Here is a 27,027-nt window from a genome sequence, read left to right on the forward strand (position 1 = left end):
AGTTTTACGGTGAGGGGTTACTACCTTTGATAATGGAAATGATTTTGAAAATCTTTTTTTTGACCACTCACACTTTCTATTTTTACACCCCTCTAGGTTCTAGTAGCATGGTTCCGTATTGACGAGAACATGTGGCACTTCCAGTTCTGGTGGCATATATTGATGGTATAAATATTATTTTGTTCACTGTACTTGTTTTATGCTTTGTATCACGTGTGAAATGGGTCCATACCCGCTCATCGCGTAGTTGTGTATATAGGTGATAGGATTTTTACCACCTACGTAAAAGGGTTAAAAACACCTAAAATACTTGCAAGAGAAACAAGGTTATTGTAGTATAATTGGCTCAAGCAAGGTCGTTCTCCACAAGGATTAATTTAAAGAGATCAAAGCAAAATCAATTCTCAACTAATTAATTAAAACAAAGTTTTTCTTTTGAAAGAGGTGATTTAATGACCTAAACTAAGAAAAACGAATTTAATTAAAAAGATTACTTAAAAATCACAACTTTAAAGAAAGATAAGGGGAACAATTTTTAGGATTCAAAGAGAGAAAGTACTAGGGTTCCGCCGTCACCCTAACAATCATATGTAGCTTTTCTAAATTACTTATGAACCATACATGTATGTTTTGAAAGTTAGGTTTTCCTAGAGTATATCCTACTTGGAACCTCCAACATAGAATGTATATCTAACATGCAACCCGTCCGTGGTGTTCAGATCGAATGTGAACATGCAAGACTCATTAAGTTTTATGAAAACCTTTTTAAAAAACCATATAACCCTTAAAATGTGTCGTCCATCCTAAGAGGTTACACATATTAACCACAAGAAGCTTTAGTCAATTTTAGGGACAATCCTCCGCCAAAATTGCATCAAATAACTTTTCCAAATATCCTGATGGTCGCGAATCACTAAGACAAATAGATAGTTTAAAGCACAGTGATTAACATTCCAAAACCTGCATGCATAAATTCATAAGCAAAGTAAAAAGAGACTACATATTCTTGCTAAGGATCATGGCCTCGCCCTAGCAAAAAGAATTAGTTACGCATATTCATACTAAAAATCATAGTCTTTATTGAAATAGAAAAAGAATGAAAACACCTTGTAGAATAAAATCTGAAAATCTCTAAACTTTGCCCAAAATCTTCTCTCCAAAAGTTGCATAAAAGAAAAGCCTCCCAACAATGAGAACGGCCAAGCCCTTTTAATATCTCCCTCAAAGCTAAAACAAAAACCCTAACCCTAAAGTATTTTATTCCCACTAAGAAACTAAATAATAATAAAATAAAATAGAAAATAAATTCCTAATTAAACTAGGAAAAACTGCACAGAAACTGTTCAGCCACGTTTTAGCCTCAAATCTTCTTCAAATCCGGCCCAAGATAGCTTGTTTTAAAGATAAGAACATTCTGAACACATCTCCAGAAGGCCACAAACCCATCCGAGGTCATCTTGGGCTCAAAAAATGCAATTCAAGCCCGAAACGTCACTATTCCAGCACTGCACATTGCTCCTTTATTTTATTACCAGAAAATATTCGCTTGGTAGAAAAATCTGATATTTTGACACGATCAAGCTAAGTGACTCACGAACGTCCTTCAATTGGAAGTACTCCAAAATTCGTCCATTTGACCATCTTTTGCTCCAGAGGAAGTCGAAAATCCTATATTGGAAATATAATTCAAAGTATCAAAATTCTTCCAAATTATTAACCAAAATATACTAAGAATAGGGTTAAATATATAATATAAAATATACTCATCAAAATACCCCCAAACTTAGCTTTTTGCTTGTCCTCAAGCAAAACAAAACTCGAAAACAAGAATAAACACTAACAAACTAGAACTTAACTAAAACTAACTGACAAAAATTTTCACCTTCAAAGTTGCAATCCATAGAACATGTTAAAAATCATAACATCTTTTCAAAAGTTCCAACCAATCCCACCACAGAGTCTAAGCCATTTAGAATCAATTAGAAAAGAATTCACGAGCTTCCTTTGGTGTAAAGTGAATCAACATAGCTAAGGAGACTCGACTAAAACCCGTACCTCTTGTCCTTCTTTATTTCACACATACTAACTTTAAATATAACTATTTTTCTTTTTCTTCTTGATCTTTTTTTTTTTTTTTTTTTTTTTTTTTTTTTCGGTAACAGTAGTGGTCGTGCAATGTCGGTTCACTTAAGCTTTCGATCCAACCCATGTAGCGAGCTTTAGGTCAATGACTCCCAAACCACTAGGGCTTTAGGGCACTAGGTGTAAAACACCCCTAAGGACTTATTAACCCGAGTTGAAAAGGCTACGAAACCAACTAACCACCCTGCCCCATGCCAAAACTCTACTGTTTGACGCGAGAATCACTGCTGATTAGGCAGGACTGGCCCGGTTACTAGGCAAAGTCTCGGGTGAGACAATTATTACTTTATAACACAAACTAACTTTACTTTATGTAGAACAAAAATTAAAAATAAAACTTAGACTAAAAGTAAGTGTTTCAATCTCACTCCCCACAAACCATGTTGATGTGAATGTGCAAGTTGTCAAAGTATAATTCATGAATTAGTGTCTAAGCAACGATAAATAGAAAAGACTCTAATGTGGGATTAATCTTCACCATGTCCATTTGTTATAACGTTTAAAATAATCTATGGATATTAACTTACAAAGAATGAAAATTTTAACTTGACACAAAAATTAAAAACCTAAAATGTTATTTCCCACCCCCAAACTTATTTCACACTTTGTCCTCAAGGTGTGGAAAATAAATAGAAGAGACAAGAACATAAACAAAACTACTAAATCCTAGAAAATGTAAAACAAAAATAAAAAATAAAGAAAATACCCTAAGCAAACAAAATAGGAAAAAGAAACAAGAAAAGAAAATAAAATAAAACAGAAAACAAGAAAGAAAAGAAAAGGAAAAAGAAACTAACACACCAGAGATTTGAAGAGGGAAACTGTGAATTTGCCAAGGTGTGCTGACCAAGGTGTGCTGACCAAAAATGTGGAGAACAAAAACACTACTGGACACTTTGGGGATTCGAAAGCAGGACCTGGTAGTTGGAACTAGTGAAAGCGCGCTGACCAACACGTATAAATCCACACTTGTGTCAAAACCTAGCAACAGCTACAATATAAGCTGGTGTAGCAGCTGCATCTGTCATTTGAAAAAAAACCCTAGCTATTCTGGAACACGCTTTGGATTCCCTTGCACACGCCTCGAGCCCAGAGCCAAACGGCTCTCTTCTGTCCATTCCCATCCCTTGTGCAGAAGAATAATAATATTATTTATTGTAAACCCCGAAGACCTTTTGTTCTCTCTAGAAAAATGAGAGACATCTCTCACTACTCTCATTTCAAACCTATTCCTCTTAGCCCTCTCTCTCTCTAAAAAATCTGGAAAGGGCTTCTTTTCTCCATTTCCTCTCGAGTCCAGCGCCCACCATTTCAAAACTTCTCCTTTCTCTCATTTCTAATTATATTAAGAAATCCTAAGCCTTTTTGCTCTAGAGAAACGGAGAGGTCTCACATTTCTCGCAGCCCTCTTTTCTTTAAAATGTTTCTCATTTCTCTATACTGGAAAACATTAGCCGCTCCTCCAACCTCATTGCAACATCAATGTCTCGGTAACACAACCCGAAATCGCAAAGGTAAAACTCTTTCCTTACTGCCATTGCGTGCTAGAGAGCTTATTTTCATGGGAAAAGTAAAGAACTAACACATGCAACTATTTTCTCTGCGAGGACTCTTGGATCCACAACAAAAGTAAGGCACCAACACCCAATCTTCATAGATCCATAGCTAATACTCCAAAACTCATCCATCAACAGGTAGAAACTTAGTCTCCCCTACACTTTGGTTTTGATTCTAGATTTTAAGTAACATTTTTCTGTGATGTGACTAACCAAAGGGCGAAAAAATATAACATCCATCCGTGCTCTTATTTATGCACAGAGCAGAGTTCGAAGGCTTGGATGACGGCATAACAACGGAAGAAATGATAAGGACCCCAGTTTGACGAAAAACAGCCAAGCTAGACACAAATAACACGGATCGAAAACCAAAGGTAACAATTCATACTCGCATGTGACTGCTATGCCTGCATGTTGAGGATCTGCTGGGTTGCAGGGGTGTATTATCTGTGAGATCACCCCCAAACGTGATATAAATAATAACTGGACACTGTAGTTGCTGGACAAAAGAAATAACACTGAGATCTGTATGTGGACCATGTATGCGGACCATTTGGAACTTAGAACACTGCTTCTCCCTATAATATTTGTGAATGACAACCTGGATCACCCCTGAACATATGTACGAACTTTTTGGATTTGACCCGTTCGGAGGACGGATAAAGAACTCACCCCCAAACTTAAATAATGGCATACCCGGCATCTTCGAAACTAAATGGCGTAGATCTGCATAGAAATAATGATAGCTCCTCAGTACGTATCAACTTGATGTTTTTTTTTATTTTTTTTATTTTTTTAGATGAACACCGGAGATCCCCAAAAGCAGCTCATTGGCGGCTAAGGCGTGCATGGAAGAATGGCCGCGTAGCAAAACAGAGGTATAATGTTCTATCCTTTTGTGGCTGGATCTGTGATTCTGCAAGAGCTTTGTAATTTCTGCATTATATTTCGGCATGGTCTAGGAATGTGGTTGATGGTAATGTAGACTTGCCACTGGGTGCGTGATTCCAACCTAAAATAAGTTCTCTGTGTATACATGCTTGTTTGCTTTGTTTGTTGTCTGCAAAAACCCACGTTATGAAATCAGAGATAGATTATATAAAATACTAATTGTAAACTAAAAATTAAACAAGTAAAATGAGAAATTTTATTATTATTATTATTATTATTTTTTTTTTTGAACTTTTCTTTCTTTTTTTTTTTGTTTAGTTTATTTTATTTTATTTTATTTTATTTTTTTTAGATGATTGTCGACACTAAATGATAGCCTAGGAATTTAAATGCAGCTAGACGGAAAATAATGAAATAAAAAAAACATAAAGTAATGAAAAAGTTAGAAAATTGGGTTGCCTCCCAATAAGCGCTTTTTTTAACGTCTGTAGCTAGACTGAACAGAAGCCTGGTGATTAACTTGCTGGATCCTTCAGAGTCATAGACTCGGCTGCACTGTCAAAGGGTGACTCTAAGTATGGTTTCAGCCTGTGACCATTCACCTTGAATGTGTTGCCATTAATCTCGCTTGTAATATCAACTGCTCCATGAGGATAAACCTTAGTAACCAAGTAGGGTCCATTCCATCGAGATTTCAATTTCCCTGGAAATAACTTTAATCTAGAACTAAATAACAACACTTTCTGCCCTGGCTCGAAATCTGTCCTGCGAATGTGTTTATCATGGAAGGCCTTTGTTTTGTCTTTGTATATGCGTGCATTTTCATAAGCCTCCTGGCGAATTTCATCAAGCTCATTGAGCTGCAGCTTACGTTTTTCCCCTGCCGAATCGTAAGCAAAGTTTAACTCCTTGATAGCCCAAAACGCTTTATGCTCTAGCTCCATAGGTAAATGACAAGCCTTGCCATACACAAGCCGAAACGGGGACATCCCAATGGGTGTTTTAAATGCTGTTCTGTATGCCCACAATGCATCATTTAATTTCAAACTCCAGTCTTTACGAGTGGAGCCAACTGTTTTCTCCAAAATACGCTTTATGTCCCTGTTTGAAACCTCAACCTGCCCTGATGTTTGTGGATGGTAAGGAGTGGCAACACGATGAGTTATCCCATATTTTGCAAGTAATGCAGCAAACTGTTTATTAATAAAATGCTTACCCCCATCACTAAGTATAACTCGTGGGATGCCAAACCGTGGAAATATGACTCCTTGGAGGAATTTCAGAACCACTGATCCTTGATTAGTTGGTGCTGCAATTGCCTCGACCCACTTAGAAACATACTCAACCCCTACCAAAATATATTGATTGCCATGTGAAGATGGGAATGGTCCCATAAAATCAATACCCCAAACATCGAATAATTCAACAACCAAAATACCATGTTGTGGCATCTCATTCCGTTTGGACTGATTTCCCACTCTCTGACAACGATCACAAGATTTACACCAATTATGAGCATCCTTGAAAAGAGAAGGCCAAAACAGCCCACTTTGTAGAATTTTAGCTGCTGTCCTTGTAGGCCCAAAATGGCCACCACAAGCATAATGATGTGCAAACTTTAAAACACTGTCTTGTTCCTCTTCTGGAATACATCTGCGAATAATCTGATCTGGACAGTATTTGTACAGATACGGTTCATCCCAAAAATAAAATTTTGCATCTGCCAAAAATTTCTTTTTCTGCTGATAACTTAAATCTGGATGAATAACTCCCCTGGCCAAATAATTAACCAAATCTGCAAACCATGGTGTTTTGTGCTGGACAGCCAACAATTGTTCATCAGGAAAATTTTCATTGAGAGGCAATGTGTCTTCTTCTGCAGTAGCAGAATCTATTAATCTTGATAAATGATCAGCCACCACATTTTCACTGCCCTTTTTGTCTCTAATTTCCAAATCAAATTCTTGAAGTAAAAGAATCCACCGAATAAGTCGAGGTTTAGCATCCTTTTTAGATAATAAATACTTCAAAGCAGCATGATCTGTGTAGACAATTACTTTAGCCCCAATTAAATAAGAACGAAATTTCTCTAATGCAAAAACAACTGCCAACAATTCTTTCTCAGTGGTTGCATAATTCAGCTGTGCATCATTGAGAGTTCTGCTAGCATAATAAATGACTTGAGGAATCTTGTCTTTTCGCTGTCCAAGAACTGCCCCAACTGCATAATCTGATGCATCACACATTAGTTCAAAAGGTAAGTTCCAGTCCGGAGCTGCAATAATCGGTGCTGAAGTTAAGAGTGTTTTCAACTTGTTGAAAGCCTCCAAGCATGCATTATCAAAAACAAACTGTGCGTCCTTAGCCAATAAGTTACACAAAGGTCGGCTAATCTTGGAGAAATCCTTGATAAACCGTCTGTAAAACCCAGCATGTCCAAGAAACGAACGAATGCTCTTCACAGTAGTAGGAGAGGGCAACTTAGCAATAACATCAATCTTAGCTTTATCAACCTCAATACCCTTGCTAGATACTAAGTGCCCTAAAACAATTCCTTGTTTAACCATAAAATGACACTTCTCCCAATTCAATACGAGATTAGTTTCTTTGCAACGCTCAAGAACCAAAGATAAATTTTGTAAACAATGATCAAACGAATCACCAAAAACAGAAAAATCATCCATAAATACTTCAACAACTCGTTCAACCAAACCTGAGAATATGCTCATCATGCATCGTTGGAATGTGGCAGGTGCATTGCATAATCCGAAAGGCATTCTTCTGTAAGCAAATGTACCAAAAGGGCAGGTGAATGTGGTCTTTTCCTGATCCTCTGGTGCAACTGGAATTTGATTGTAGCCTGAATACCCATCTAAAAAACAATAGAAAGCCCGACCAGCCAATCTTTCCAACATTTGATCAGTAAAGGGTAGTGGAAAGTGATCCTTTCTAGTACCTGTATTGATCTTCCTGTAATCAACGCACATTCGCCACCCAGTAGTTAAACGTTTAGGCACAAGCTCGTTATTGTCATTTGTCACAACTGTAATTCCAGTGCGTTTAGGTACCACTTGAGTAGGACTTACCCATTTACTATCTGAAATTGGATAAATCATTCCAGCATCTAAAAGCTTCATAACCTCATTTTGAACAACTTCCTTCATGATCGGATTCAATCGGCGTTGAGCATCAATGGTGGGTTTGACACCCTCCTCCATCAAAATTCTGTGCGTACAGAGTGTTGGGCTGATCCCCTTAATATCTGCAATTGTCCACCCAATGGCATCTTGAAAATTTCTCAAAATACGCAGCAATTTGTCTTCCTCAATTGGAGATAAATCTGCAGAAACAATAACTGGCAGTGAAGAATTAGCACCCAAATAAGCATATTTTAAGTGTGCTGGTAATGGCTTCAATTCCAGCTTAGGTGGCTGTATTTTTGAAGGCTGTAATGGTGTTTTTGGTTCTCCCAAACTCTCAAAAACGTGCCTCCACTTTGGCTGGTGTAAAGGGACACTTTCCAAAGCTGTAACATACTCAAAAGCTTCTTCATCTTCAGTTTTGGTGTCTTCAAAACCATGTAAAACTTTTAACAGTGGATCTGCTGTCAAACTGGGCATAATATCTGCATGCATGATGCCTTCTAACACGTCAACTCTCATACAGTCTTGCATATCACTAGGCCTCTTAGTTGCTTCAAATAAATTAAACACAACAGATTGTTCTTGTACTCTAAGCGTCAATGTGCCAGCTTCCACATCTATCAAAGTTCTAGCAGTTGCCATGAATGGCCGCCCCAGAATAATTGGTGTTTGCATATCTTCATCCATATCCAAAACCACAAAATCTGCTGGAAGGTAGAGATTATCCACTTTAATAATAAGATCTTCAATAATACCCCTAGGATAAGCAACCGAACGATCTGCTAACTGTAAAATAACAGATGTTGGTTTGATTTCTCCTTGTCCCAGTCGCTGAAAAACAGAGAAAGGCATTAAATTAATACTAGCACCCAAATCAATTAAAGCACGTTTAAACTCAGAATTTCCAATTGTGCATGAAATTGTAAAACTCCCTGGATCTTTTTTCTTTGGTGGTAGCTTTTGTAATAGAACTGCACTGCACTGCTCTGTGAGAATCACTTTTTCGAAGTCGACAAGCTTCTTTTTATTTGTGCACACATCTTTCAAAAACTTGGCATATGAGGGAATGTTCTTGATTGCATCAATTAATGGTAGATTAATCTGAACTTTAGCCAATGTCTTCATGAAATCTGTTAATTGTTGATCTTTTGCATGTGGCTTCAATCTTTCGGGATATGGCATAGGTGGAACATAAACACGTTTTGACTTTTCTGCATTTTCTGCAGTAGGCACTGCAGTATTTTTGGATCTGTCCAGTGGTTGGGCAGATTCTGCAGAACTTTCAGAACCTGTTTGTGGCTGCACAGGTGCTACCCGTGAAGCTCCAGCACTGTTTTCTTTATTTTCTGCATCACGGTTGTCATAACTTTTACCACAACGCAATATTCTAACAGCATTACAATCTGCATTTCCACGTGGATTTGGGATAGTTTGGCTGGGAAATTTTCCTGGTTCTCTGCCCGAAAACTGGAGTGAAAGCTGCCCCATTTGCTGCTGTAGATCTTTCATTGTTGCTTGTATGTTCTGAATGTTTTGGTTGGTTTTTTGAATTTCTTTTTTTGTTGCATCAAAACTTGCCTTAGTATGATCTGCCAATTTTTCAATTGCGACTTCCCAAGAAGGTTTAGCTTGAGCATCAGGTTGCTGTATTTGTTGTTGAAACTGTGGTTTAACCTGTTGATCTCTATTCCACTTGAAATTTGGGTGATCTCTCCACCCGGGGTTGTAAAAATTTGAGTACGGATCATTTCTAGGCCTTTGATAATTATTGTATGCATTAATCTGCTCTGTAACATGCTCCGGGTATGCGTCCCTATGTGGGCAACCCATAAAATCATGTGTTGTAATGCCACAAATGGTACAGGCGGCTGCAGTAGGCTGTTGGACAGCAACCTGCTGCATAGGTGCTGCCATTCTTTGTAAAAGCATGTCAAATTTTGCATCAAAATTTTCTAACTTCTTCTCCATCTTTTCTATTTGTGCAGATACATGAGGTGAACCACTATACATCTCAAAAACACCCCTGGTCTGAGGTATATCAATTGCCCATTGTTGAGATTCTGTCGCCATGTTCTCAAACAATTGATACGCTTGCAGTGCATTTTTGTCTGAATACGTTCCTCCACAAGAAGCATTAACAAGAGTCTTAGTAGTCAAATTCAGCCCTCTGTAAAATAAATTCATTTGAGTGTCACCATTAATGCCTGAATGTGGACATTTCCTGAGTAGATCCTTGTAACGTTCCCATGCTTCATGAATTGCTTCATTAGGTTTCTGAGCAAATGTTAAAATTTGAGTACTCATATCAAGTGTTTTTGAAGCTGGGTAGTATTTGCTTAAAAATGCAGCACTAAGTTGGTTCCACGAAGTAATGCTTCCAGATGGAAGTGTGAGTAACCATCTCCTTGCAACATCCTTCAAAGTGTACGGAAAAAGTCTGAGTTTGATAGATTCTGCTGAAAATCCTCTCACCAAAATGTTTTTGCATCCCATTAGAAATTCAGTTAGATGCATGTTAGGATCATCTGTTGATAAACCATGAAATGAAGGTAGAATCTCCAACATATGATGTCGTATCTCAAACGTAGACCCATCTTCAACTTCAGGATAGGTAATGCAGCTTGGCACCTCTGTGGCATGAGCAGCCAGAGATTCCCTCAGTGGTTGTCCCGCTGTTGGTAGAACAAATGCCATAGCTTCCTCGCTGTCCAAAACCCCAGTAAACCGATTATGCAAAACTGTTCCCTGCAGTGAAGGTTCACACTGTAGATTCTGCTTTCTAAGTCTCTGTCTGGCAGTACGTTCAGGTTCTGGATCAAAATCTGCAATTTGTTGTTTGTGTGATCTGGTACAGACCATGCACAATCTGCAGAGAAAAAAAAATGAAAATTAATTTTTTTTTTTTTATTATATACGGGAATAATTAATTGAAAATATGATAGACAAAAATCTATTTAAAATCAATCCCCGGCAGCGGCGCTAATTTCTTGATAGGATTTTTACCACCTGCGTAAAAGGGTTAAAAACACCTAAAATACTTGCAAGAGAAACAAGGTTATTGTAGTATAATTGGCTCAAGCAAGGTCGTTCTCCACAAGGATTAATTTAAAGAGATCAAAGCAAAATCAATTCTCAACTAATTAATTAAAACAAAGTTTTTCTTTTGAAAGAGGTGATTTAATGACCTAAACTAAGAAAAACGAATTTAATTAAAAAGATTACTTAAAAATCACAACTTTAAAGAAAGATAAGGGGAACAATTTTTAGGATTCAAAGAGAGAAAGTACTAGGGTTCCGCCGTCACCCTAACAATCATATGTAGCTTTTCTAAATTACTTATGAACCATACATGTATGTTTTGAAAGTTAGGTTTTCCTAGAGTATATCCTACTTGGAACCTCCAACATAGAATGTATATCTAACATGCAACCCGTCCGTGGTGTTCAGATCGAATGTGAACATGCAAGACTCATTAAGTTTTATGAAAACCTTTTTAAAAAACCATATAACCCTTAAAATGTGTCGTCCATCCTAAGAGGTTACACATATTAACCACAAGAAGCTTTAGTCAATTTTAGGGACAATCCTCCGCCAAAATTGCATCAAATAACTTTTCCAAATATCCTGATGGTCGCGAATCACTAAGACAAATAGATAGTTTAAAGCACAGTGATTAACATTCCAAAACCTGCATGCATAAATTCATAAGCAAAGTAAAAAGAGACTACATATTCTTGCTAAGGATCATGGCCTCGCCCTAGCAAAAAGAATTAGTTACGCATATTCATACTAAAAATCATAGTCTTTATTGAAATAGAAAAAGAATGAAAACACCTTGTAGAATAAAATCTGAAAATCTCTAAACTTTGCCCAAAATCTTCTCTCCAAAAGTTGCATAAAAGAAAAGCCTCCCAACAATGAGAACGGCCAAGCCCTTTTAATATCTCCCTCAAAGCTAAAACAAAAACCCTAACCCTAAAGTATTTTATTCCCACTAAGAAACTAAATAATAATAAAATAAAATAGAAAATAAATTCCTAATTAAACTAGGAAAAACTGCACAGAAACTGTTCAGCCACGTTTTAGCCTCAAATCTTCTTCAAATCCGGCCCAAGATAGCTTGTTTTAAAGATAAGAACATTCTGAACACATCTCCAGAAGGCCACAAACCCATCCGAGGTCATCTTGGGCTCAAAAAATGCAATTCAAGCCCGAAACGTCACTATTCCAGCACTGCACATTGCTCCTTTATTTTATTACCAGAAAATATTCGCTTGGTAGAAAAATCTGATATTTTGACACGATCAAGCTAAGTGACTCACGAACGTCCTTCAATTGGAATTACTCCAAAATTCGTCCATTTGACCATCTTTTGCTCCAGAGGAAGTCGAAAATCCTATATTGGAAATATAATTCAAAGTATCAAAATTCTTCCAAATTATTAACCAAAATATACTAAGAATAGGGTTAAATATATAATATAAAATATACTCATCAATAGGCACTTTTAAGTTTAAATTTATTCACACTTTACACATCATCACATTCTATGGCTTCGTCACCTTCCGGGTGTTGGCCAACACAGCTTAATTCGGAGTCCTAGTGGACTTTCCGGGTCGGGTTGTGTCATGCAAATATTTTATTGTTGAAATAATGAATGACGTTTATTAAAAGCTAAGGACCTTGATAAAAAAAATTGAAAATGAATAAGGTTTTAATCAATGGAGTAGAAAAAATAGGGATGAAAACCTAATTTCTCCTTCTAAGATTTATGAACCCGATTTATGAACTAATACTCTAATATAATTATAATTGTATTTCTAGTTTGTAGTGATTTCTAATTGGACACTAAATTACACGTTTGTACAAAAAGTTCTTTATACTACATGGTCTCTCTAACGTTACCTTTTACCCTTAGCCTAAGTGGGTGGTGCCGACTTACTCAGACCACACATCCCCACTTAGCATAGTGCGGAGTGGACAACTATTGGTAGTGGAGAACGACTGGCTCCTACGCAAAAATTTATATTAATAGAAATTTGTGATTCATGAATTGCCACGATCAAAATGCGCATGCAGTATTCTCCAAGTAAACAAACTGACGCTCAACCTTAAAACAATCCAATAATATGAAATTAAATTCTCATTTTCTCTCGATCTTATGCAGGCTAAGAATGAGATGTATAAAGGTCTTCTAATTGATTTTATATATATACATTCAAGCTCATGACCCTAATACCGAATTAATTGGCAAACTCCGAAGTAGCGAGGCCAGGTAGAGTTGGATTAAAGGGAGGGGACTGCAAACGTTCGTCGAAGGAAGAGCGTCGGAAGCCATTGCTTCGTTCCTCTCGATCGGCCACTTGGATTCTCACGTGTTCTGATTCCGGTTAGATCAAGCAACTGCGAACATGGTGAATAAGAGAGAATCTTGAGTTTCGAAGGAAAGAGAGGAGAGCTTAAGAGAATAATAACGTCTCATATTCTTTTCACTGATTTGGCACAAATGAAATCAGAAAGCGAGCTTAAAAAGAGAGAATGTCTAACCAGTTAATCGGCTTACTTTATTAGAACTAATAAGCACAACTAATCGTACACATTATCAATTAAGCAAGGAACGGGGGATAAATGGAAGAACCTAACCGAGACGAGTGTTGCGAATAAGAATTAGCAGAGTGAAATCGTGTTGTCAATGAGTTCATTTCACCAGAAATGCAGGGTGGGGATTGTAACGTGATGTAACATGTGATTCTCATTTGTGGGTGTATAATATTTATTATTAATGGTTGGTATTGAGATCTTTTACATATCTCATTTGTATTAACACTATTGATTTACAGAAATCTTAAGGAAGAAGAAGCTAAAGAACACGAAGAAGAAAATAAGAAAGAGAAACTTTTGTGTTGTATTTCTTAAGAGGAAATATTACATCATAATTGTCTGAGTCTCTAAGACCTTTCTCATATAGAGACTAAGATGTACAGTTTTACACTTTTACCCTTTCAACTAATTCCAACAAACTCTAACTGTATTGAAGATAACTCCCACTTGATTCTACCTGATTCAGTTTTTAACTAACTCACTTTATTTGGTTAATAATTTGTGATTCTCATCTATCTTACTCGTATTTCTTTGTTATTTTCAGTCAATTCTCTGATTTATACGTGTCTCACTTGTTTTTCTTAATATTTTCCAAAATGTATATGTAACATGTAACATCTTCTAGACTTCGAATTATTATCCAACAAAATATCAATGGCTATACATATCGGAAAATCAAAACAGAGAAAAAAAATGCAAAATAAACCAATTTCATTGCACACATATATATATATATATATATAGCTTGGAAAAAAAAGACGAAATATGTAATTGACAAGATACTTATAAAACACACATTACAAATGCTATGCTTGAGTAAACACTGGAATCCACAAACTATCATGTAGGCTCACACTATAGACTCGATTAAGTTCATCACCTATACCACTAGTCTCGTACAGAAAATGGTGATGACAAAATATTATTTATATATTTTACTAGTTTTAGCTTCATTATCTAACGGTTGCATGCATGCATATTTTCTCAGTTCTCGCCTCCACTGTCATAACCCTCGCCACGGCCCTCGCCATAACCCTCACCATAACCCTCACCACGTCCCGAACCCGAACCGCCCCCGCCTCCATGTCCTGAACCAGAACCTCCCCCGCCCCCTCCTCCATGTCCTGAACCGGAACGACCCCCGCCCCCTCCTCCATGTCCTGAACCGGAACCACCCCCGCCTCCTTGAGCGCTTTTCCCTGTTGACCCTGACGCGGCCCGAGAGCCAGCAGATGAACCTGCTTCAGAGCCTGCACCGCCACCACCCGACCCAGAACTTGAACTAGAACTCGATGACGCTGAACTTGAAGAAGAACCACTAGACCCAGCTCCGGATCCGGACCCGGAACCCGAACCACCGCCTCCTCCACCAAGTCCTAAACCCAGGCCTATTCCTCCTCCAACCCCAATTCCTCCAAGATCGATACCTAAATCTTTCCTTGCAACTCTGCCCTCTGATACGTTGATACTTGACAATGATAAACCAACAATAAGCAAAACAACAAGAGCAAGTGACGATTTGAATGCAGCCATTTTGGGGTCTGGAAAAGCCTTAATTAGGAGGAGAAACAACTACAGGTCAAGTAAAAAGCTTCCGATGCAAATGCAACTGGAAATATTTGAAAGAAGATAATAAATGTTATGGCTGAGGGAAGAGCGCTGTTTGAATGTGTGTTGAGGAAAGCTTAGCGTTCGCATGGGAGATGATCAGCTATTTATAGAACAAGTTAACCACAAGGAAAGAATTAGGAACGTGTAAACCCATAGAGTTGTACTACTGTAGTAAGTGAAAGTGGAAAATTATTGTTGGTGTACGTGTTTATAATCTGGAAGTGCGCTATGGTGAGGTGGCCAATGGAGGCGGTGAAGTGGCTCGTGTAGCATTTTGCAGGACCAGAATTTTGTGGCTGAGAGATTGTTCAGCTCTTGGAGATGAACATTATTCGGACAAGTGTTAGTTTTAAAGTTGCCGACCCATGATCCTCCCACTCAGGTTATCGTGGAGTAGGTAACACTCTTGGTCTGCAAATAGAGCTACTCTGAACTGATATAACGGCACAATTCTCAAGTCAAATTTGATGAGAGATGTTTATGACCCCAAATTGGCCATATGCTGATGTGCGTATTGGTAAAGATAAACAAGGGCATATGCTGGAGAAATTTTTCATTCTGCTTGCAACATGGGTGATATAGAATGTGTCATAATTATGTAAATGGAAAGAGGTTTTATATTTTAAATTGTTAATTTCTTAATACAAATATCTCACTTGTATAAAGACACATGGTTTATCACCTATTTTTCAAGTACATTGAAAAGTTGTCTGCTATATGCTGATATGATGCCTATTGATAAACATAATTTTATTTTCTAAATAGACAGGCTTTGAGCGTGTCATCTTTCCGTTACTTCTGTAAAAATTCCTTTAAAGTTGTTGACGTGGATTAAAAAAAATTTAATATCATAATTAGTTGGCAATTAGATTCACAATATGCATTTGACGTGGAAATTATATGGGATCCATCTGGATATAAGAGGATTAGGACAGTTTATTTGGAATTGAACTAGGGTTGGAGAGGTTCAATTTCAAAAGCAAAATTGGAGGGTCCTTCCAAATAGATCGATCGTTTTCGGATAGAGATTGGTTCCGGGTGGAGATTGGTCTCACGACTCGAGATTTGGTGGAGGGGAGAGGTCTTGCGATTGGAGATTGGGTGGACTTACTGGAGAAATTTTTTTGCTTGGGTTTTGAGAATGGCAATCCCAAGAGAACTTGGAGCTCCTCAACCAGATTATGGTATGTTTTCACATTAAACTATGGTTATGGATTGTGATTTGGTTGAGGTCGTATTGTATGTTTGGTGTTTATTTGAATGAGTATTTTATTGTGCAAAATGTTGTTTGAGAGTGCTTTTTAGGTTGTACTAGCATGAATGCCCGCGCTTTGCTGCGGGTTTTCAGACGATGAATAATATTCATAGAAAATTGATTGAAAATGCTTCAGTAATACAATTGCATTCATAAATGTAGCGAGTCAGAGAACGCATGTTTAACATGAGTAACGTTTACAAAACCACATATTTACACAATTATCTCCAAATGAAAGAAAAAGCAAGATATGCGTGAATTGATCCATAAAAAAAGTAATTTCATTTACATTGCTTATGTATTAAGTCAATATTGAGAGTCAGTATACAGTCAAAATTACTTGAGCGAAAGTTTACGTTGACAAAAGTTGCAAGGACGAAATATAGTGTCTTTGCATTAGAGACTGAAGTACCATGCAGTTTACACATATTTTGTTTGTTCATGCAACATGACAAAATACATGTTCTGCAAGGGTTTGTATCATTCCAACAGTTGCAAAACATAATAAACATGTTTTTATGGTATGTACATTAGCTGACTTTAGTAGTGGAATGCGCAAAAAGTATATGTCCATGGTAGTGGGATGACCAAAAGATATATATCTTTGATCCTTTGCAGTAGTCCATCACAATGTCTTCCATAGTTCATTTCTTTGGCGAATGAACATCTCCAACACTGACCAGCAAAATAGAACAAAAAATTAAGTAATTGTCTAAGTTGGCATAGATTATTGTAAACAATATGTCACTATACCTGTCCTTGATTTTCTTTGTTTGTGATCTGCTTCTTAAAGCACTAATCGGACTTTTGTCTGCAGGTTCAACTTTTGGGACAACCAAATTAGAGAATTCCGCTGGGATTCTGGTTGAATTAGTAGACAGTGGTTGGCTCCCCTCATCATGTTTGCTGTGAATACATGTCAAATTTAAAAAAGATGGAAATCAACATTATAAAGTGCATGCATGATGTTTTTGTTTAATGAAATACCAACATTACTTGAAAAGGAAAAATTAACCTGTGAGCTTTTGAAGGTTCATTTTCAACAAATAGTGTTCTTTTTACACCCTTGTTTGTTGCAACTGATTGGATTCGTTGAGTCTGGGATTCAAGGGTAGTAAAAGGGAGATGGGTTGTTGCATCAATAACTTGTTTTCCAATGTTTCTAGCAGGTGTATGCGGTACAATTGAACTAAGTTTTGGTTCAACTGATATTTGTTACTCAATTATTCCATGAACAACAAAGTCGGTGTTGCCAAACTCATTGTTTTGATTACCAAAACGGAGCAGGAATTTTTTTGTGTTGCCAACCAATTTTTGGAGCTGCGGCGGCAACACAGAAGAGTCATCATAGCCTTCTTCTATGACCAAAGAGTGGCAAGAAATACCCAAAAGTTTTTCAGCAGTTCTTCCAATCACTAAAAAGTTGAATTGATTTGTGGCATCATCCACAATAAAATTCATCTTAAACCTAAATAAGAGATGAAGATGTCATGAGATGTGTTTTACAGTTAAAAAAATTTGCAATAAAAATAATATTGATTGCAAAGAGATGTAAACAACGTAGAAAGAAGAAATTAGGAAATTACCATGGTTCAGGCATTTTTTTGAGCAGCCCATGCTCAAAGCATTGAAAGGTTCCATATGTATTTTTCACACTTTTGTGGCAATACGGGCACAACTTGTACCACCATCCATTTGTCAGATCGTAATCGACAATTGTTGCTTGACACATGAAACTTGTATTCTGATATGATATAAAATTTTCAAATACAAATGACATTTTGAGAACAAAATCACAAACATGACATTTGCAGCCTATAAAATGCATTTGCACGCAAAATATAAAGTAGAATACAGATTTTGGACATGAAATGACATTTGGAAAATGTATATTGAATCACGAAATATAAATTGTTTAATTTTTTGTGTTGAAGCTTATAAATGAAGAAACAAACAAACAACATGACACTTTGTATACACAACACAGTATAGACTAAGAAACAATGTGATTTCCAAATTACAACAACCAATCAATTGCAAAGTAGTTGCAAAATACAATTGACAAAATATGAGATAATTTAGTGATGGTGGATTGACCTTGTTTAATGTCGGATCAAGAAGAAGCAATTCTTCAATTGTCTTCTATTCTGAATCAACCATAGCAGTACTTTTCCCATACTTTTCGGCAGAAGTTGGTAGAATTTCAATGGGTGTTTTGAGGTATTCAAACCTGAGTTTCACATTTTTAGGTCCAAGAATATAGACTATAAAAATAAAAACGAAAATAAATATTAAATAAGATTGGTGCACTCACTTTTGTTTATATTCTGAAAGTAGTGGGATATCAGGATTGAAAATACAAATCGTTGAGCCTGTGGTTCCCAGAACAGGTTTTCCTATAAATATAAAGAAAACAATTATATATACAAAAGAAAAGCGATAACATTTAGATTTTGTTAAGGTATAACCTTTATATTTCTTCACTTTGAGTGAAGTCAAAACAATGAAGACAGGAGGTGAAAGCGATTTTAATGCATCTTCTTGAAAGCTTGTTGCAGTTTCTGCCCACAGGGTAACTGTAACTTGTTCACCTCTACAATTGCAAAATGGAGTCAAAACTATTTATGTAATTTTTATATGGGTATATATGTATAAACATGTAATCATAGTTTAAGAGAAGTATGGTTTACCTAGTATTCTGAAGTTGGAGGTCTCGCTTTTTTTCAACTCTAATATTTTGCACAGTGATGTCTTCAATTGGTTGTAAAGCCATCAGACAACCAAAAAATCTACATATGATATAGTTATAAGAACCAGCTTATTAAGTTAAAAACTAAGAATAATGATTTTAGAATAGCGACAATAGTCAAAATTAGATGATTTACCTGTGAGGTGTACATCTTTATCAACTCTTTGGTCAAGCTTATCAAATTCAATCAAATTAAACCAATGCATTGGTATCACTTGATTTGGTTTCTCAACAGGGACTATGCTAGTGTTTTTGTTTAACTCAAGCATAGCATCGTGAGGGACAATTTTGCTTGACGTTCTGTTGCGGATAACACGAAATTTATCTATCTCATACACGAACCCAACTTTTAGATGCTCCAAAAAGAATTGGATGTCCCAGGGTTTCATGGTTGCTTGAATTGCATGTCCCTTTTGGAGGGGAAAAACAAAATTAGATCGATTAATCTTTAAATGAGCAAAAAATGCATTAAATCACATATCAAATAATGTATAAAGCACGTTTTGTATGGCTATAGCATAGAGCAACATATGCATAAAAGCAAATCATACAAAGTAACAAAGTTACTATTTTATAGATTTGAAAATTTAAAGATTGACATTTGGACAAAAATATGCATAAAATGATGTAGATTTCATATATTTTCTCATATGCATTAAAGACTTAAATTGTAATACAAAACCAGATGGAATGTGAATAAATGAGAAGGAAAAATTGAATTAATACTAATTGTACGATAAATGCATTTCGACATATATAAATTTGTACCTATTTAATAATGAAAAATAAGTGTAAAGATTTAACCTCTTTGTCAACAAAGACACAGTCCAAACTTGCAGGTTGACGATCAGCTCCAATATTTTTTGTCACCCAAATTCTGCATATCCTAACTTGTAGTTTCCTTATTGGGTTGTATGGTAACAAAAGACGAATTGGCATATGCTCCATCAATCTATACAAAGTAAATTTAAAAGGAAATAAAATCTTCAAAATCATACAACACACAAATGAAACAAAGAATACATTAGAATTCTAAAAAATAGGCAAAAAGAGAAAAAGAAAAATGAATGGACAAACACAAACCAACACACCTTCATGTAAACGATTCAAAACATCTTTATAAACAATGTTCTTTGTGTATCCGTAAGGCATATCACAATCATGAGCAATCACAATTTTAAGACCCTTTTTTTAGGTGACCCTAGATAATGCAACGTAGAGTTGTCCATGAGAAAAAACTGTTTGAGATAGAAATAGCCCAACAATCTTCAAAGATTGTCCTTGACTCTTTTTAATTGTCATTGCATAGCAAATTCTGAGAGGAAATTGTCTTCTTCGCAAAGTAAACGATATTTATTTTGTGATGACTTAGTAATGATTCTTGGAATGTAAACTCTTTCACCAATGTTGCTACCCGTTATGATCTTTGCTTCCACAATTCTATCAGTTAAATTGCATCACCACCAATCTTGTCCCATTACACAATCCAGAACTTTGATTTAAATTCCTAAGCAACATTATTGGCATACCGACTTTTAATGCCAGCTTGTGGTGTGGCAAACCAGGTAAGTTAAGTTGGTTCAAAAATTCTAATGGGTATAGTATATCAAGATTTTCAACATTTTCTATTGAAGAAGACACATAATCAAAACTAAGATATGTGCGATTTTCACCAGGCACCATAGTTAACATAAAATCATTTATCTTAGTCACTGTGTCGTTTCGCAGTGTAACAATAGCTCTTTCTTTCAAATATGATACATCATGAAAATTTCTTTGAAAATCTGTGTACACCGCTGAAACCATGTTTTCAATGGGATTGTCTTCAAAATCAATAAGAAAGTCTTTTGATATTTCAACCCAAGAATTTTCTTCATCAGTTGACAATATAGAATTAGCGACACTACCGTTTCCAATTTGTAATATCCAATTAGCAAAATCAACCAACTCTTGTTTTTTCTTTTCATTCAAACCTGTTTTTGAAAGTCTCATGTTTTCTTTGAGAAAAAAAAAATGGTTAAATAAGGCCAAAGATAAGAACTTGTCAACAAAGCTTCAACAATGTCAGCCTTAGTTCCATTTGGGACAACAGGCAAAATTTGTCTAAAATCACCTCCAAAGAGAATTGGCTTTCCTCCAAATGGCAAATCATCAAAACCTGGTTTTGAACCTTTGAGAACATCGCGAAGAGATCTATCTAAAGTTTCAAAACATTGTTTATGATTCATTGGTGCTTCATCCCAAACAATAAGAGCTGCATCACTAATTAATTGTGCTAGATAAGTTCCTTTTTTTATTTCACAAAGTGAACAATCTGTAATGCTAATAGGGATTTTAAATTGAGAGTGTGCAGTTCTTCCTCCAGGAAGCAAAAGGGAGGCAATTCCAGATGAAGCTACTGCCAAAATAATTTGGTTTTCTGATCTAATCTTAGCTATGATAGCAGTCCACAAAAAAGTTTTACCAGTCCCACCAAGTCCATGAACAAAAAACATACCAGGCTTATTATGATCAAAGTTGAATGAAGAACAAAAAATAGTTTATGACACTATCATAAACTATTTTTTGTTCTTCATTCAACTGTGCAAACCAACTGCGAATGTTGCTCTTTCAATGATTCAGTGTTGTAGTTTAACTCCTCTCTTAAACTTCTATTCTTAAGTTTATCTATCACATCTTTGCTTGGAATTGGGAGATGATGTTTAGATAGAGAACTATTTGAAGCAACAAACAACTTTTCTAACTCATACAAAAGAGAATTTTTAAGTTCATCCTCATACTTAGACATATCTTGCAAGCCAAAAGCATTAATCATCTTTACTGAGATGTCATCACACATCATTTTCCAATGTGCCTCAAACAAAGTTGCTGGATCAGCAACATCACAAAACAAAACTAATGTAACAAACAATTGTCGCAATTGATGCGATGATGCGGTAACTATCGCTTCTAACATTGCATTGTTCCACTCCTTGTCATCTCCCAACAGGCCAAGTGAGTTGCATGTAGCCTGAAATGTGGGTTGAAGAACACCTCTAATTGTTCTTAAATCATCAAAACAAAAGCCACTTTTTTGATAATTAAGCAATAATCTCAAATAGTATAATTCACCGGTAGCAGGGTGAACATATGCAACTCTACCTAGACATCTACCATTTTTCCTTCGGGTCCACTCTTTATTCTCACTATTCCAAACATATTTCGAAGGAAATTCAACATAAGACAATTGGCGTGCATTAGGATCTTGAGTATTCATTTCAAACCATTTTGTTAACATTGTGCTTTCAAGATTAGGTTGGTTAACAACATAGTTTAAATTATCATTGTCTTTAAAGACAACATTTTGGTCAGAAGGTAGATGCACACATAATCTTTGAACAGCTGATTCTCTAAAATGAATATGAAATTATAACAATCTCCAAACTGCTTCATAAGGACATAAATATCTGCAATTTAGATAAGCTACAATCTCATCAAACTCTTGATCCTCAAAAACAGCTCTAGCCCTATCAACACCCTTGGTTATATACTTGAAAAGATATTTAATAAGCATTGATTGACAACACGATTCAATATTTATATGAACTTGATACTTTAATAACAATTCACGATTATAAGGGACAACAAACGCATTATTAAGCTTCACTCCATTTTTAACAACAAAACAATTCTCCATTTCCCTACGCTTGTATGTGACAAAACCATCAGATTCAAAAGTAGTTTCATTTGCAAAACGTTTTGGGAATTTCATGAAACATTTTTTTTCTTTCATGCAAGGAGATTTTTCATTTGCAAGACCGCATGGACCATGAATCATATACTGTGCAACAACATCATACCCATCTTTGTCAAATTCTTCGCTAGGAATTTCTACCGAAATGATTGAATCCACATCAGAAGGAGAATGACATTTATACTCTTTACTGACCCAAACCAAGATGTGACAATGCGGGAGACCTCTTTTTTGGAATTCAACTGTGTAAATAACTGTTTGGAGAAAAATAAAAGAAAAACATGAAAACGAAGCGCCTAATGTTTATGCTTATAAGAGAAAACAAACAAATAATCTTGAGAATTGGGAAAAGCGAATAACTAACCAGATTCAATTTTGCCAAAAGGTTTTCCTGATTTTATATACTTAACCATATGATCAAGTTTTGCTTTGAAAATTCTGGATATGATGTCTGGTCTGTCTTCAGCCTTACAACCAGGTCTTTCACGTAGATCTTCAATAATTTCTGGCCACTTAGCATTGCATGTAAAGGTGATGAATAAGTCAGGATTTCCCAAGTGACGACATATAGCCATGGCATCTTGATAATTATTTATCATATACCTAGCACTGCCAGTAAATGAAGTTGGCAAGATAATCCTCTTACCAATGTTTGAACCACTTGCATTTCCGTTTTTTAACGCCTCATGAATTCCTTTAAGACGCTCAGTTCTCAAAGAACTTTGATTTGTCCAAATGAAATCAAGTCTATCTTCTTCAAGTGTGGCATATGCATCTACTAAATATTGTTGAAACAATCTGCCACCCTTCAACAGGGTGCAATCCTGTCCCGATCTGTCCTAAATTTGGTAACCTAGAAATGCTATCATAGACACCCCGCCAGTCTTGGGTTTTTTCCCCTTAAAAGCAGGATTCCAAGGAAGACCTTTGGTGTATCCATCTTCACCATATGGGAAAAGAATAGGATACTAAAGAGCCATATATTTAGGATGCAACTTTGTTATCCTTTGTAGACCAGTCGCCTTGTGTTCAATAATAATATCTCTTTCGGTGTGAAATTGACCGATATCCCCAACAATTAACCCTCCTATGTCGTCGCATGTTGGTTGATTATATTGCGCATCATGGTTGCTCGATGTACCGTGCAAACGCAAGCGCAAAGAACTTGCTGACTGTTGATTAATTCTATCCCTTGCAAGTCTAAATAATTGAACCAACTCATTACACTCATCTAACATTTTAATGAGCCCACCAACAATTTGTTCGTCAAGTTTTGAAGATGCTTCAGAATGAGGAAAACAACTCACACGATTATTGACTTCATTTTGAGTGTCATAAATGTAGAGTTGGGCAAATTTAGGGCTCTCGCCTTCAGGAGGCAACAAAGAACCCATTAAATGATGCACCTGACCATTAATCTTAAAAACATAAGGACCTTGACCCTTGTTTATTGATGCATCAACTTTAGCCCCCATCAAAGTGAATGCCATCATTGAATTATACAATCTAACATTTTTTTTGAAATGTGAATTTTCTTGAGAATTTGTTGGATTTAGCAGATGGTCCAAATAAGCAGGGGTAGGCTTAACAGGTGGGAATTTTACTTTTTGACTCATACAGCATGAAGTGAATTGTGGCCTTCTAGTAGAAGAAGCGTTTGTTTTTAACCACTCTGTAGACCAAAATAAAGCTCCACAATATTGACATTGAAAATTTCTAGGGCCAAAATCAATATAATCTAGAACACCACCTATGAAAAGAAAGAGCGACAAAATCATCCCCAAAGCAGCAAACATAAGTTAAGTTTTTAAGTAAGCAAAAAAAAAAAAAATGCAAAGATAATTATATTGTAAGAGCACATACGTTTTCCTTTTTTTTGATAAGCGGCTTGACCAATCATATGTGAGCTTGTAACAGAATGACCAGCTTCAATATCAGTGACCAATATACCACGCAAAGTGGCATCATGCGCAAGAAAAACAGGGACAGTGATTTCATGTGAAGTGCTAGCAACAGACGAAGATGAGTTGAATTCATCGCCAACAGATGCATTTTGTTTCAAAACAGATGTATATGGTTGAATAGGATTGGTCGTACTGTCATGTAATAGTAAAGAGTTTGAAACATTGTTATATTCTTGATCGTAAGAAGTTGGGACATCTTGCAAAACCACTTCATCTGGATAAACATCACCATTAAAGATGCGCAAATTGGCATGCTGAATTTTAGCAGCCTTCCCAGGTATTCTGAGTTTCCTAGGCATAACACTACGCAAACAAAGAAAAAAAAAACATACAAATGACTACACCTTACTCACTAATTAAATCGCCACACGTAAAAAAGGGTGCATTAAAAACACAAATACACCCAAAATATAATCGCATAAGTAAAATCCTACTTAGATTTGACTAACACCAGATATAAAGAGCGCTTAATTTTAGCGATCTTGTCAAAGATTGTCAAGGTTTTAGGCACAAAATAGCAAAATCGAAGAAAGCACATATAAACTATGTTAAGACCTTAAACATTTCTCCACATCTAGCAAAATTAACAATTTTTTAATTCTCTAAAATGAAAACAAAGAAAGTAAATAAGATGAAAGTTTAATTTGAAAACCAATTCATATGTAAAAAGCGAGAAAGCTAACCAGTTTGCAGTTGCAAAAGGAATCACTGGCAAGTGTGAGGAATTAATTGCAAAAACCTGGATAATAGAAAGATAAACAACCAAAAAAAACTACAAATGTAAGGACATACACGACACAATGAAATAAACAAAGAGAAAAACAACTCTAGGTAAACAATAGATCAACCAGCCAATAAATATAAACAATATAAAAATAAAGGTAAATTAAAGTTGAAGCAAAACATGAATTATTTCTAAATAATGTGATTATCTTTGTTATATAGTAAATGGAATATGAACATCAATTATATCAAGTTGCAAAATTAGGGAAAAATTGCATTAAGGTAGAAATGATTTTTTTTTTTTTTTTTTTTTTTTGGTTAAAGGCAGAAATGAATTAATGAGAACTAAAAAAGTGTGCAAATGAGTAGTGATAACGCTTAATTATTAAACCGATAAGGGAGTTCATTGTTTACATCATTACACTTATACGTCAACCATCCTTACATATTCACAATTCAAAAAACCACCTCATTGTTTACATCGTTATACTTATCAGCCAACAAAAAAGGGTCACACAACCTTTTTCAGAATTGAAAATCCAGCTGATCCCTACATATTTTTTAAAATCCAGAAAACCACTGCAGTGGAGATGAACCAAAGAAGGAGCATCCCAATCTTCTTCGGACATTTAAACTTGCAAATCCAATTGTACAACCCAAAACAGTTCTTTTGAACATTTTCTTTTGGTGGATTACTACGATTTGTAGGTGAATACATAGTGTGGACGACCAACTTGTTTCGATTGACACCTTTTCCATGAAAATGTAAACCCATTCTTGTTTTTTCTATTTTTTGTGCTCTTGATGTGCTAGGTCCGGAAGCAGTCTCTGAATAAAACAATTTTGTCCCTCGAAGTTGTTCTTCTTTTCGAGCTTTTACCAATCTTCTTAAATCTTTTACCAAAACCCCTCCTAGAATTTGTTGTTCTTTTCGATCGATCTCTTTGACCATTTTTTTTCTCTGAATAAAAAATTAAATATAATGTCAATAAATGTTTTTAAAAAAAAAAAATAATTGGTAGACTTGAGCAACATTGTTTAAAATCTTAAAAATCTGAAACAACAAAGAAAATACATCAATTATTTTTTTATAAGTAAAGAATACATGAATACAAATATTTATAAATTTGTTTGAATAACCAATTTGTGTTTGTTATAAGACTACTTATACTCATTTTATTAAGTATGTAAGTTACGAAATTTTTTTTTCTGAATTATTTGTAGTTCATTGAGAGAGACTACTTATGAATAGCACTTATTCAAGCACTTAAAGGAGGATGAGACCCTTTCGTTCTCTCATTCATCCCTATGGTTGTCATGCATGTCAAATTAGGAATCAAGAATCAGGGCAGTTTTTTTATGTTTGATGATGGTCAAAGGCAAAGTTGAAGCAAGGCAAGGCATGCAAAGGAAAAAATATTTATGCAATGACATTTGTTTTTATTACCATGCATGTGAACTATTATGCACATGAGAAAAAATTCGATTAATAATAGACTCCATATATAGCATAATTAGAAAAAGAGTTTATGCACTACTGTCCTCCGCCTAGAAGAATCGAGAAATAAAGATTATCCATGGGCTTGGTTTTTGTTCTTTTATTTTTGTTCGTATGTTTATAAAACATTGGAAAAATTAGAAAATGCATCAAAATACACA

General features: G+C 35.7%; 2 protein-coding genes and 1 pseudogene across 2 annotated transcripts; 1 reads left to right on the forward strand and 2 right to left on the reverse strand.

Annotated features, from left to right (window-relative positions):
• Positions 1-5,024: 5,024 nt before the first annotated feature.
• Positions 5,025-10,452, reverse strand: LOC148690181 (uncharacterized). The gene has a single exon (XM_088687111.1). The coding sequence runs from the start codon at positions 10,424-10,426 to the stop codon at positions 5,105-5,107; it is 5,322 nt and encodes a 1,773-aa protein (XP_088543237.1). The 5' UTR covers positions 10,427-10,452; the 3' UTR covers positions 5,025-5,104.
• Positions 9,935-10,039, forward strand: LOC137746357 (small nucleolar RNA R71; annotated as a pseudogene).
• Positions 10,453-14,074: 3,622 nt separating the features above from the next.
• LOC137732508 (uncharacterized) lies at positions 14,075-15,052 on the reverse strand. Its single transcript, XM_068471826.2, has one exon. The coding sequence runs from the start codon at positions 14,864-14,866 to the stop codon at positions 14,318-14,320; it is 549 nt and encodes a 182-aa protein (XP_068327927.2). The 5' UTR covers positions 14,867-15,052; the 3' UTR covers positions 14,075-14,317.
• Positions 15,053-27,027: the final 11,975 nt, after the last annotated feature.

This window comes from Pyrus communis, chromosome 16, assembly GCF_041283825.1.
Source record: "Pyrus communis isolate YQ-2024b chromosome 16, ASM4128382v1, whole genome shotgun sequence".
Classification (NCBI taxonomy): Eukaryota; Viridiplantae; Streptophyta; class Magnoliopsida; order Rosales; family Rosaceae; genus Pyrus; species Pyrus communis.